Genomic DNA, 14,575 nt, shown 5'->3' on the forward strand with positions numbered 1-14,575 from the left:
ACGTAATCCAAAGTATTTTCAAATTTTTAACTGATACATTTATTAAAATTTATTCAAATAATATTTTAACAGTTAAGTTTATCATCAAACTTTTTAAAATTTATGATACATAACAATTTTACATTTGACATGCTTTCTATTTAACTAAACTAAATATATTTCACTTTTTCTAAATTAATTATTTTGTATGTGATACGAAATATACATAATGTATAAATACTTGTTAGATTTTTCTTTACATTAGCAAGCTTTCCTTTTTCAGAGTTATTAATGAAGGGATTGGAGAAGTTCATTTTCCTTACAAAATGGAGTTGATGGGGAAAGGGATTGGTAACGTAGAATGAGTTTAGGAAACGACAGCGTTTGGACGAGAGAGGGTGCCACACGTCACTGGCCTAGACGGCGCCACGTTCCCGTCTGAATTCTCACCCAAAAAGCGACAAAACAGAGAGGAAAGAAGAAGCTATGGAAGATATTTACGGAACAATGATAGAACTGAACAGTAGAGAATAAAGATATTTTTGGTTCTGCTTCTGTGTTCGTTATTAAAACCAATCAATTTCTTGCTCACTCTTTTCTATTCGCTCATATGGCTGTCAACCTTGGAAACCTGGCGCTGTTACTGGACCTGGCTTCGCCGCGCGGCGCGATTCTAGAGAGGAAGACTCGTCCCGTTGGATCCGACATCGTTTTGAGCTCGGCACCCTCCAAGAGGGACTCCCCCTCCTCCTGCTGCTATGCGCCCGAGGGAGACGCGCGGAGCCGCGTGGTGCTGGCGCGTGGAAAGTCTAACTCGGAGAAGAACGGCGTGGAGTTTGACAGCGACGAGGAGGAGGAGGAGGAAGGCGGGATGGAGGACTGGGAGACGGAAATGCGGCGGAGAGTGAGGGAGTTCGAGGCGAGGAGGGAGCTGGAGACGAAGGCGGAGGAATTACAGAGCAGCGTTGATGAAGGCAGGGAAGAAACTGAGGAGGAGAAGAGGATGAGAGTCAGGAAAGAACTCGAAAAGGTTCTTTTTTTTTTTTTTCTTAAAACTCATATGACAACTTAGACTTCATTATCGGTACTGGTCTTTTTTTATATATGAGACCTAAATACCTAATTTATGCTGACCAAATTAAGATAGTTATATTGGTTAATTTTAATTAATATGTCAACTCTAAGTAGCTGTATGTTTGTCGTGTTTAAGAAAATAATGCCCTTATTTGTTTTTTTATTATGCATGACATGGATTATTTTAGAAGTCAATAAATTTAGTTCGCATGCAACGTCTGATTAGTTGCATTAAGTTTGGTAACTTGTGTTAATTTTTAGCACAACCTTTTATTGTGCATATTACTAAGTGAAGCTCCAGTCTAGAAAAACTAACAAAAAATGAGTGATGAATTAGCTCTAGGTTTTGTTCTTTTAACACAGGGTAACAATTTTTGTATGGAGTCTATATGTTGAATTGGACTTGTTTCATATTTGTTGTTTATTGGTTTGGTGGATCAATCAGGTGGCTAAGGAACAGGCAGAAAGGAGGGCCACTGCACAGTTGATGTTTGATTTGGGCCAGAAGGCTTATGGCAAGGGCTCCTATGGACGTGCCATTGAGTTTCTTGAAGCTGCTCTCACTATCATTCCAAGACCTACATTATTTGGTGGTGAGGTTGGTTCTTTCTTGCCTCGCCTAAATAAGAATTTCTGTCTGATTGTTTTAAGAGGAGGTAAAAGTAATTATAAAAAGTTGTGTATTTCAGATTCAAATATGGCTGGCTATGGCTTATGAGGCCCATAACCGCCATAAAGATTGCATTGCTCTATACCGGCAATTAGAAAATACACATCCGAGTATCAGCATCCGACGCCAAGCCGCAGAGCTTCGGTACATTTTGCAAGCGCCAAAACTCAAGATATCCCAGGAGGAGATGGTGACCATACCCTTGATTGGCTCTAGTTATGACAGGTGACTTCGTTGTTCATTTGCAAGTTAGTCTCCTTCAAGTTTTTGTTTATTAATATCCTACTTTACCTCAGGTATGATAATGCTGTTGTTGTTTGTGTTACTTACTACTTTCGGTGTAGTAATTGACTGTGCATTATTCTCATATTAAATGGGATTCTTCTAACTTGTGCTGAATAGATATGCTTGCTTTCTGGTAAAGGTTTTAGTGTTTTGGATTGTCAATGATTCATTTTCAACAGAGAATACATGATTTGTAATTTGAATGCTACTTGTTCATCGAGCTAACTTTTGAAGGCCCTTAATAAGAGGGGAAATGTGTTGAAACAGTATTTATGTTTGAACTTATTAATATATTTATATCGCCACTCATTTACTTTATATGCATATGACATCACTAAGCAGAATGTGCATTATTCCAAGCTCAGGTGATACTGGATTTGATATTCATCCTATGTAGTTGATTCAATTTTGGTTAGCTAGTGATGTAGTTTATGTAACTTAATTAATGTCAAGGTCATTGTTATCGGTGCCTTAGTTCATAGTTCAGTGAGAATTAATTAAGTTCCTCTTGCTTCCGCTGCCTTCAGATTTGATATCATATTGACTATCATGAAGTCCTTTCTTTTCATTGAGATATTCATAGGTTTTTGCTCGATTTATTCTTTTATGAATCGCTTAAAAAAAGTTCATCCAAATTCAAGATCTAATAAATCGAATAATTGAAAATTACTCTTCAATTTAACGAATTTGTGATTGCCGAATATTAAACTGATTGATTAATTTTTTATACCGTATTCCATCTTTCTTTGACAAATAAGACAATAATCCTTGCCGTTTTCCCAAAATTTTACGTAAACTTGTTTGGGATGAGTAGTCTTTTCGGTGCAATTCAAAAACCTGCTTACAACTCCCACTACATGTGCTATGTCAGGTCTGGTGCAAACCATAACATACATTAAGTTCCCTACTGCAGATGCATATGACACTTTAGACATGTGACTTCCTTCTTTCTCTGTCTGAGAAGATTGCCTTTTTAAGAACTTTAAGTGAGTTCCCAAAGGTGTATTCCTGGTTTTAGCATTTCCAACATTAAACCTGCTAAACAATTTTTCTATATATTTTTCTTGAGATAAGTTTAGAATACCTTCAGATCTATCCCTAGAGATTCTCATACCAAGAATTTGCTTGGCTGGACTAAGATCCTTCATTTCAAAATTTTCTGACAATTGTTTCTTCAACATGTCAATTTCTGTCATATTAGCACCAACAATCAACATGTTGTCAACATACAAGGCAATAATGATATAGTTGTTAACATATTTCTTCACGTAAAAACAATAATGTTCTTCACATCTGTGAAATCTTGAGTTTCTCATAAACTCATTAAACTTCTTGTACCACTGTCTCGGTGCTTATTTCAATCCATACAAATTTTTATGAAGCTTGCATACAAGATTCTCTTTGCCTTGTACTTCAAAACCTTTTGTTTGTGCTACTTCCTCAAGATCTCCATGTAGAAATGCAGTTTTCACATCTAACTACTCCAGATGAAGATTTTCTGCAGCTACTATACTCAAGATAACTCTGATGGTAGTCATCTTGACGACAGGAGAGAAAATTGCTCTAAAGTCAATTCCCTGTCTCTGTTGGAACCCTTTCACTACGAGTCTAGTCTTATATCGTTTGCTGCCATCTGGTTCTTCTTTTAACCGATAGACCCACCTGTTTTGCAAAACCTTCTTTCCTTTTGGAAGCTTAGTTAAAGACCATGTCTTATTCTTCTAAAGAGACTTAATCTCATCTTCTATTGCTAGCTCCCACTTAATAGATTCATCTCCCTGCATAGTCTCAGCAAAATGCTCTGGCTCACCAGCATCAGTTAATAACAAGTAATGCAATAAAGGAGAATACCTTTGTGGTGCTACAATTGTTCTGCTAGACCTTCTAGTCGGTAATTCAAGAGTTACTAACTCTACTGTTTGTTTAGGTTTTGACCCAGACCCTGACTCAGGCTCTGACTCAGGCTCTACTTCTGTATTCTGCCTTCTGTTGACTACATCACTTTTTGAAATTTCTTCTAATGATACCTGCTCTGGTTGTTTATTTGCATTTGCAAATTCTGCAGTTCTGTCATTTTAGAACATGTTTTCATTAAAAGTAACATTTCTACTTCTGATAATTTTCTTGTTTTGGTCATCCCAAAACCTGTAGCCATACATGTCATATCCATAACCAATGAAATAACATCGATTTTCCTTAAGGTTCAATTTATTTCTACTATTAGAGTTCAACAAAATATATGAAGCATAACAAAAAACTTTCAGATGTGAAAGGTTTACCTAATTTTTAGACCATACTTCTTTAGGTAACTGATAACCTAAAGGAACTGATGGTCCTCTGTTTATGAGATAGGCTAATGTGCTTATTGCATCAGCCCAAAATACCTTGGGTAATCCTAACTGGATTCTCATACATGATTCTCATACATTGCTCTTTCATTCAAGGTTCTGGTGTTCCTGGAACCGTCTTGATCATTCTGATTCGTTCTCTGAACAAAACTCTTTAGATTGACTACTGTCATATTCTCCACCATATTAGACTTTAAACATTTAATCTTTAAACCTGTTTGAGTCTCAATTTCTTTTTTCCACCTTTTAAACACAGAAAACACATCAAATTTATTTTTTAAAAAATAAACACATACCTCTCTTGTAGAGTCATCAATGAATGTTACATAATACTGGGAACCTCCAAGGGATTTCACTGGAGCTGACCCCAAACATTTGTATGCACTAGTTCTAATCTTAATGTTATTTGCACTGATGTCAATTGCGCAAGAACCCATTTTTAGGTTGATTAGCCTACGAATCAAATACACTTTATTGGCTGCAAATGGCTTCTCATACATATTTGACAACACCTTCATCTCTCACTACTTCTCTAAACTGAGATTCCTAAGAAGAAAAAAAAAAGAACCAAATCTTTTCTGATGTGGAAGATCAGACAATGCTGATACCAATTGTTAGGAACAAGGCAATAAAGGAGAGAAAAATAAACACAGAGAATTTAACATGGTTCAACGTACAATGTGTATGCCTACGTCCACGACTACACTAGGAAATATTTGTATTTCTGGTGTATTTCAAAGCTTTACATAGGGTCTCTTATATAGTAAAATAAAGAACCACATCTCACAATTCTAAGCGATATCGGACTAAATCAAGCACTATAATACTAACACATCGGATGGATATAATTTGAGACAAATAACTTGGTTAGTAATGGTGATTAAAATATTAAATAACTAGAATAAGATGGATCCACGTCCCATCTATTGGTGCTTTAGTAGAGTTACAGAGCATATTTCGTGGTCAAGTTATCTAAGAAACTGGTAGTGTATAATATTTGTTGTAATGTTTAAACATACATTAGTTTTTAATTTGTGTTATTTTGTGAGTCTTGTTCTTCTATACTCAAATGGTTTGCATTGTCAGCATGGTCCATTAGCCTTCCATTCACAAACATATCTAGAGCTATTTACTTTTTAAGTTTTATCTTGCTATTTGACTTCAACTTACGTAAGCAGTAGTATGGTTTATACAACTTGCACGTTGTGATAATTTTCAACTGTTCCATAACCAATTACGACTCTGCAAACGCTTATATTATGCTATTATTAGTTATACAATAGAATTGATCAGGTCTTTCTAGGTGGCTTTTTGAGTATTATGCTAAGATCGTATGTAAAGCGAGAAAGAGCTCTACCAGCTCCCCACTTATGTGGTGGAAAAGCAATGACCTTTTTGTCTTGCCGTGCCACCACTTTAAGCCGTGGGCTTTCATTGCTGAAGCGGTAGTCCAGGAGAGACTGATGTTGTAGAAAAAGGGATTTTTTTGTTATGGCTAATGCATAGACACATCTGTTGTTCTGACAGCCAAAATGATTGGCGACAAACAATCGATGATTATTCTAGAATTTTATTGCAAATAGAATTGCAAATCAGTAGGATTAGAAATAACTATTTTTGCTTCATCTATCTTAAGATAGATAGTGTCCTTTTCATATTATAAACCCAATTGATTTGGATTTCCATCTTTTCTTGCTGCCCGTATTACATTTATACCTAGTGTGAAGCTTTCCTTAACGTGTTTATAATTATTTTCTTGTATGTGGTTTACTGCTTTTATGGTGACCTCAGTTGTCAGTGGTCTAAAATAAAAATGATTTTTCAGTATTTCAATGCGTAAAGAGAAGACTAATTAGGTACTCGCTGATGGTGAACATTTAACAAATCGTCAGACAATATCAATGGCGCTATTGTTTAATAATTAACTCAATAAGAATCAGTGATAAAGCTGAATTTTTGGTAAAGCACATGGTAACTGAATTTGTCACTCAGGTAAGTCAAGAATGTAATTATGGATGCCCAATTCTTTCTCTTGATGGTCCATATTCTTTTTCAATTTTTCCTTCGTCTCTTTTAGGCCTAAAGGTTTAGGGTAACATGTAGGACTGAATTAGCTGCAACTTGCTGAAGTTGTATCATCCTTTTCCGTTCCTTTTGGTTCTTACAAAATCACCATATGTCTCTTTAAATGCTTCAGTTTTCTAGTGAAAGGAACACCCACTGGCATTATTACTGAGGAGCGTTATAACTGCATATACATTGTTCTTTTGTTATACTGTAATTGCATATTCAAAATTGTGGTTTATATCCTTCTTGCTACGTTTGTGATGTAAAAAATATGAATTATGATGTAATTGTAGCTATGCGGCAACATGGAGTGATAAAAACAAGGACAAGGATCGAAGAATGAGTGGATCTGTGACGAGTCAGCTTCCATCATCCAAGGATTACCTTGCGGACTTTCTTGTATGGAAACCTCCCATTGGGTTGGGGAAAAGTCGAGCATTCTGGGTTGGCTTAACGATATGGTTGGGATTGGTTGGAACCGTCCTCTTTATTCAAAGATAAAGTACACTTATATACAAAGTTGGACTTCTCCAATTGTGATGTATACATTCTAATTTGTTGCTATAGTTTTTCTTTTTAATATAATGTGAAGTCCATGGTGTAATATTAGAGAATGTATGGAATAGATTTGTAAAAATATTGTATGTATAAAATAGATGAATATGGTATTTTGTTATATTTCCCTGGTGTGATGTTCTTATGATGAAATTACAAGGATTATCAGTAGTTCTACTAATGAAGAAAGCAGGTGTTTAGCAGAATTTCTCAATCTCTGTTTATACCCTCTTTGTTGTCTGCTATACTAGTAAGCAGGGTCTGTTGGAACAGGGAATGCAAGGTCTTATGGTTCGTTATTTATTGGTATTGTAATAAGTATTTTATTTCTGACACGAATAAAAGTGTTCTGCAGTGCTTTGTAACAGCAACTTTTTGGGACCATTTCTTAGACATCATCAGCTTTATCTATAATCAGTGACTTTTGTCTGTGGGTTTATGCTGTCCAGCTCCAGCACTAGCAAAGCAAGACCACAACTGAAATCGCACTGATGGAATAAGAAATTCTGCAGTCATACTCAGTTTTATGCCAAATATAAAAATTTAAGTTGTTAAATACCATCTGAAAAGGAGTAAAATATATTTAGATCCTTTTAGATTTGGTTCAAATCTAGTTTGGTTTCTACATTATGTTAATAATGATTTTAGTTACGTAAGTGTGGTCAAGTTTCGCGTTTGATCATCCCAGTCATATTGCTCCAATTTAAATTGTTGTTTCTTATCATGTCAGTAATTTGGGTTTATGTTTCGGGAAAATCATAGGATTTTGGAGAATTTTGTCATTTTGGCTTTGGATTTTCGGGCGCCTCTAACATGAATACTATGAAGGTTATTTCTTCCTAAATTTTCAAAAGAAGGAAAATAATAATTTGAAAAAAAAATTGACAAACTTTGACAAAATTTTCATAAATAAAATTAAATAGATTAATATTTTATTATTTAATTAAAATAATAGTTTTTTTTATCTAAAGAAGTAGTTTGTCAAAATATTTTCTTTTCAAACTATCATTTTTCTTTCCAAAAATATGTATTCTCATAACTTTTTTTTTTCTTTCGAAAGATACAGTCTAAAAAATAATATTTTACATTTTTATATTATACATTTTGAAATACAACATAAAATATATTTCAGATTAATTAGTTTAAAATATAGATACATTTCAAATTTTATAATATGAAATATATATATATATATATATATATATATATATATGTATATATATAATATTTTGTGTTATACATTCTGGAATATAAAATAGAAAATACATTTTTAATTATATATTTTAAAATACAAAATTTAAATAAAAAAACCTTCCAAAACAATGCATAAAAAGATTTAACATTGATAATTGTTGGGTCTTTTGAGTCTTTGGGAGATAAAACAATAGTGTTATTTGTAACGTTCCAATTAAACGGATAAAATCAATTTAAATAAAATGCCACATATAAAAATATATAGAGAGTACATAAATTTGGAATATGACGTACACAGTACTCAAACATATTCATAACAAAAGGAAAAGGTCCCACATGGCCTAAACGACGTACAGAGTCTCGTCAAGTGCGAGAGAGAAACTACTACTACTACACTCCAAGCTGTAGGCCCCCAAAGACGTCCAAAGATTTCATCAAACTACGACATCTTTACTATCGTTACCACTGCTAGAGATTCTCACATCTGCTCACATAAATGAGGTTGATGGTCATCGCAAAGGTGGAAACCACACACAATCATACAAACAGGCAAAGGGTAAGCTAGTGAAAAGAAAGTATTCACATCGTACACTCAACATACATTTCCATATTCAACCATAAGTACTGGGAAAACACACATGATATACCAAACCAATTAGAGCTCCAATAATAAACTATCCGGTACCTTATTGAGGCACCACAACGTGACGGTGGAATTACGTCCTGGCAGTGAGGCGTCACCACGAGGCCTTCGCGAAATTACACCCTTACAAGAGGCACCACCACGTGGCCGTTGTGAAATTACGTCCTGACCTTGAGGCATCACCACGTTACCCTCGTGAAATTACGTCATAATCTCGAGGCACCACCATGAACTCTCACCTCGAGGTTCATGGAATTAGGTCCAACCGTTGAGGCACCACCGTGGACTCCTCCTAGAAGGGCCCACGGAATTATGTCCATAAGATAAGGCACCACCACAAGCCCCACCACAAGGGTCATGGGATTATGTCCTAAGCAAACCTTACTCATGCATTATCAACCAATCATGAAGTTCCTATGCATATCATTAACATGTCATTTAGTATGAATGATCAACCATCAATTATATCCCATACCAATTCATTTGTCCTCACCCCTAACATACATAGTACATGCATATCCATCCCCTTTATACATAATAAATCACTGAACCAACCAATCAAACAACCATCAGCATTCATACAACAAAGCATAGCAAAAACCAAGCTAGGTCTCGCTCAAGCTGGGAGTCCTCGCTCAGGCGAGAGGAGTGCTCTCGCTCAAGCTGCAGACTCTCGCTTAGGCGAGACTGCGACAATACCCCTGGAAGGTTTCGCGAACTCTCGCTTAGGCGAGGCGGTCTCGCCTGGGCGAGACTGTTCGTCGCTTAAAAATACAGCCCCTCGCCTAGGCGAGCGCTCAAGCAGAAACCTGAGCAAGTTCCCACTATTCTCGCCTGGGCGAGATGAGCTCGCCTGGGCGAGTATATCAATTCTCACCACTGTTCCACGCATATTCAATCAAGGACTCACTCATGACAATACCCAAAGCATTTTTACATCACCATAAGCAACATACTATCACCAGAAATACGAAACAGAACCAACACATACAAAAAGTGAATAAAAAACATGAAGCCTAGCTTCCGTTACATGGAACTAGCTAGAACAGGGGTTCAACTCCAACAATGGGACGCAACAGTACAAGGAAGAGGTGAGCTAGTTGGAACAGAACAAGTCTTAACATAACTCACAATGAAACCCTATCTGGAAAAAAGAACAATGAACGGAAAAAGGGTGTATGAGTTGCAGAGTACCTACGTGAATCAAGAAGATGAACGGAGCTCACTTGATTGAGATTGAGTAAACCCTAGCAGAGCTTCTGGGAGAGGTTAAGGACTTGACGGCTGCGATTTCTGCGAATGAATGGAAAAGATTAGGCTAGGGCAGACTTAGGGTATGGTTCCCCTTTTTGGGCCAGCCTTAGGCCCAACCAACTTTGGGGCAACCATTAAGGATTTAGGCAGAAAATAAATGGGCCTTACATTGTTTATATTAATGGGATACGATTATCTGATTTATTGTTAAAGTGACTTTCGATACAGGGTCTCATATAATCCAATCACCACATGAACCAGGTTCTAATATTACGACTTTCGATACAAGGTTTCATCTAAGCTGATCATCACATGAACTAGGCTCTGATATTACAGTTGAGTCTTTTGAGAGAGGATCACTGGGAGATACAACACCAATGAGATACAAGCCCAACCCACACATAAAGGACTCATATCACTCTTAACTCAAAATTTTAAGGCGATGTGTTTATGAGCTTCATCCTTATATATTGTTTAACTTTCTCATTTTTATCCAACGTGAAATTTAGACTTACACTTGAATTCTCAACGTTTCAAAGGATATTTCCTTTAGTCACTTAAGGGAAATGATATTTATAAATTTTTTAATTCGACCTTCTTTCACAAGTTAAAAAAGTCTCTAAAAAATGCATATAAAAAATTCTATAACATCAAAATGTCCGAGAAAAACTCCATCAACTAGACTCGATCTATGAATTTGTTTTTTAAGGGAAAAGTCTTAAATGTAAAAATCCTAAAAATATATTTACTTCACAAACATATATGCATTAAAATTGTTAATTTGTTCCAATCTTTGATTACTTACAATGTAATCTAAATTAAATTGTTAATTTTAACATTGTTAATTTTGATATTATGATTCAAGATAACTAGATAACAAGTCTCAATATCACAAAGAAAAAAAAAGAGAATAAATTTAATTTTACCAAGTCAAATTCACTTTAACTCTAACCTTAATCCTAACTTAAGAAAATTATATTAGTGTTCATAGTGTGGCATATCACAACACAAGCATAAAGGTGGTGGTTTTAAAGATTACGTTAAGAAGGGTTCTTCTACCGAAAATGTTATGGTATCTTATACTCTCAAGGTTTAAACAATGATTCAAATGCAAATAATATTAAACATATAAATCGACTAAAAAGAACATGATCATTTGAGGTATCTCATAGATGGTTTGTAAATTGTAATGAAAGAAAATTGATTACATGTTTTCAAATACTAACAACAATCCAAGGGATATTAGGCTTAGACTTGGTATAAATGGAATGAAAATATATGACATTGAGTAAGAGTAACATATGTATGATTTAATATATACATGTATAAAACTTTTCTTTTTAAAAACTCTAACTTACCAAAATTTATGTAATTATGTTTTTTATAAATTATGATAATCACTTGTTATTCGGACAAGAGAGCTAAAGTATATATAAAATGAATTATATATTTGTATATTTATTTTAATTAGGAAAGTTTTATTTTAATTTTTTAATATATATATATATATATATATATATATATATATATATATATATATATATATATTAATATAAGGTTAGAAAGAGAATGTTACTGTAATAATAATAACGTAATGATTTATATTTTAGTATATTTTGAAAATATATTATATTTTAATTTTATTTAAATAAGACATTAAATAATTTTTTATTATTAGTTTATAAATTTTGTATAGACAATTTATATTTTAAGAAAATTAAATTTATTGACAGAAAAATTTTGTTATTAATAAAATAAATCTGTAATAATTTTAATTACATAAATTATTCTATACATTTATTTGTGAGTAAACATCTAATATATACTTTATTATTCATCTCAATCATCAATAATGGAAACCACGGTAATCTATATAAAACTTGACCACAAATAAAATGTAGCTTTAGATAAAATTATCTGTCGGTAAACTTTTGTTTTTGGATAAAATATTTAACTTTTAATCATTTTTACAATTTAATTAGTTAAATCATTTTCTAATTATGCCTTGAATAAATACATTAGATTCATAGTTTAATTGAAACAAAGTACAATAGTATGTATAATTAAAAATAAAAGAAATACATGTTTTCCAAAATCTAAAGATTAACAAGAAACACAATTAGAGAGAGTTGATTAAGATAATTTATGGTAAATTTGTGTTGTTGGACCTTTCTCCATTGTTGGGTCATATGAAAGTTATAGTCATTGAGAGATTGTAGTTCTATACATATATTGAATCATTGACTTTGATATTACCATTGGGTTATGTTTCATATGAGGATTATAATTGAGAGATTGTAGTTCTATATATACATAACATTGATTTTACACATATAATACATTTAATATCACTTTTAATTCAAAACTTTAAGACAATGATGTTATGAGTCTTTATTCTTATATAATATTTAACTTTATCTATTATATCCAATGTAGAACTTTTGATTCACATTAACTATTTTCATCATTCCTCCATTTGATGAAATTTGAATTAGCATCATAAAGTAAGTTTCAAAAGTTGAGTCCATACATAATACAGCACAATAAGTGGAGTGACATTTTTACTTCATATAGACATTAATTATTGGTAAAATAAATGATGCAGCCCTCAATCATGATATAAACTAAGATAAAAAGGTTTCACAGACATGGACATGCCTCCAACCATGATTTGCATAAAAGTAGGTGCAGATAAGACCAAACATTCTAAAACACACATAAAATAAATAACTAGGTATCAGGGTATATGCTTGGTGACACCTCCTCTTATAATAGTCTACATAAAATAAACATATTTACAATACATATATGGTGAGTGGCATCCTCTACAGGAACTAATCCTAGTTAGTTGTAGATAAGTTTAAGTGCGAGAGTAAGAAACGATGTGGGACTTGCATTCCTTATTTTTACTAATCACTTGTGCCTCCTTTACTAAAACATTTCACCAACTAATTACCTTGTCTTATCAGTTATTCTTTGCCCAAATTGGAAATAACAGCGTCCAATGATAAAATGATTGGCTTGATTTAACATTTTGAACATGACATACAAAATCTTATTTTTCTTTGGGACTCATCAGAAACATTCTTAATTTACGGATACAATTTTAAGGAATTGGGTAAATTAGCATATGCATGCCCAACACATACCCTTCAGAACTTTGCATTTGTCTTAGACCAACAACTATTATATGTGCACAAATCAGCATAGATACAACAGATGTAGAAAAATTTAACTTATCTTTTTTTATTACATTTTTCTTTTATTTAACTTTTACTAAACAACCTTTTTTGTTTTCACTCAGTTTTTTACATTTCTTTTTCTTTTTTCACTTATTTATTCTTTCTCTCCCATTCTTCCCTCTGTTCAGTGGCGGAGCTATTTGAGGGAGGGCCCTGGCCCCAAGATTTTTATTTTTTATTTTATATATATATATATATATATAAATATAAAAATATATTTAAAATATATTAAAATTTTAAAATTATAGACAATATATATTAAAAATTAATAAAAATTAAATTTTTTATTTTTTATTTTTTTATTTAAACATAAAATTTAATATAAATACATAATAAAACATAAAATTAAATATAATAAAAAATAAAAATATTTAGGTTTAATTATTCTTTTGACCCTTGATTTTATTTAAAAATTGACAGTAGGATTAGGTTAATTATACCAACAAAGCAAATCATTCATATTAACAGTTTCAATTTTAGTGGAAAGATCATTGATATGTTTCGAGAAATTTAACGAAATTTATCATACAAGACGATCAGTTTTTAAAAAATTGGGACCAAATTGAGACTAAAAAAAATGGAGGACCAACTTAACATTTTTAAACGAAAGCATGAATCAAAAGAGTAATTAAACTAAATATTTATTAACCTAATTTTTATTTTCCTCTTCATTGTCTTTTTAATTTTTCACAAATTGTAACAATCTCCCACTCTCATATGTCTTCTTTTTGTTTTAAAAGAAAAAAAAGTTAGACATAAACTCATTATATTTCTCATTTATCCTCTTCCTTTCCTGTCTTTTGTCTTATTTGATAATGAAAACATTATTTTTTTATCTAATGAGCTTTTTATATATATTTTTTTGTGAATATAGAAAAAATAATAGTGTATTATGTATTAAGAATAATGAATATATTTTTCTTTTAATAATTACATGTCTCAATTTTTTATTAGATTATGATCAATTATTTTTTAGTATTATTTTTAAAAAAGTATGTTGATAAAGAATGAAAGAATAAATTAATCCTTTAAGAGTGATGAAAAGAAAATTATTTACTAAAACAAGATAGATTCTACCTCTTCACATATTTTAAATCATTATACTAATGATAAAAAATATTCTATTTTTTGAAGTATTATACTAATGATCCAATCTAATAATCTCAAAATTATATTACTTTGACCCCTCCAACACTTTTAGTCAAGATCCGTCATTGCCTCCGTTAAACAAAAATAAAATAAAATGGTCTGTCATATGTTTTAG

The 14,575-nt window shown here is 32.5% G+C and overlaps 1 protein-coding gene across 1 annotated transcript; it reads left to right on the forward strand.

Annotated features, from left to right (window-relative positions):
* Positions 1 to 318: 318 nt before the first annotated feature.
* On the forward strand, positions 319 to 7,184 carry LOC114178132. The gene is made up of 4 exons (XM_028063860.1): positions 319 to 1,009; positions 1,499 to 1,651; positions 1,743 to 1,948; positions 6,717 to 7,184. The coding sequence occupies exons 1-4, from the start codon at positions 590 to 592 to the stop codon at positions 6,922 to 6,924; spliced, it is 987 nt and encodes a 328-aa protein (XP_027919661.1). The 5' UTR covers positions 319 to 589; the 3' UTR covers positions 6,925 to 7,184.
* The last annotated feature ends 7,391 nt before the right edge of the window (positions 7,185 to 14,575 follow it).

The sequence above is a fragment of the Vigna unguiculata genome, chromosome 3 (assembly GCF_004118075.2).
Source record: "Vigna unguiculata cultivar IT97K-499-35 chromosome 3, ASM411807v1, whole genome shotgun sequence".
NCBI lineage: Eukaryota > Viridiplantae > Streptophyta > Magnoliopsida > Fabales > Fabaceae > Vigna > Vigna unguiculata.

Bases quoted from the DNA above. Each gene is read 5' to 3' on its own strand.
- LOC114178132 (XM_028063860.1), top strand. From the start codon at position 590: ATGGCTGTCAACCTTGGAAACCTGGCGCTGTTACTGGACCTGGCTTCG. The intron at 1,010-1,498 runs GTTCTTTTTTTT...TGGATCAATCAG, and splicing joins TCAGGAAAGAACTCGAAAAG to GTGGCTAAGGAACAGGCAGA. The intron at 1,652-1,742 runs GTTGGTTCTTTC...TGTGTATTTCAG, and splicing joins CTACATTATTTGGTGGTGAG to ATTCAAATATGGCTGGCTAT.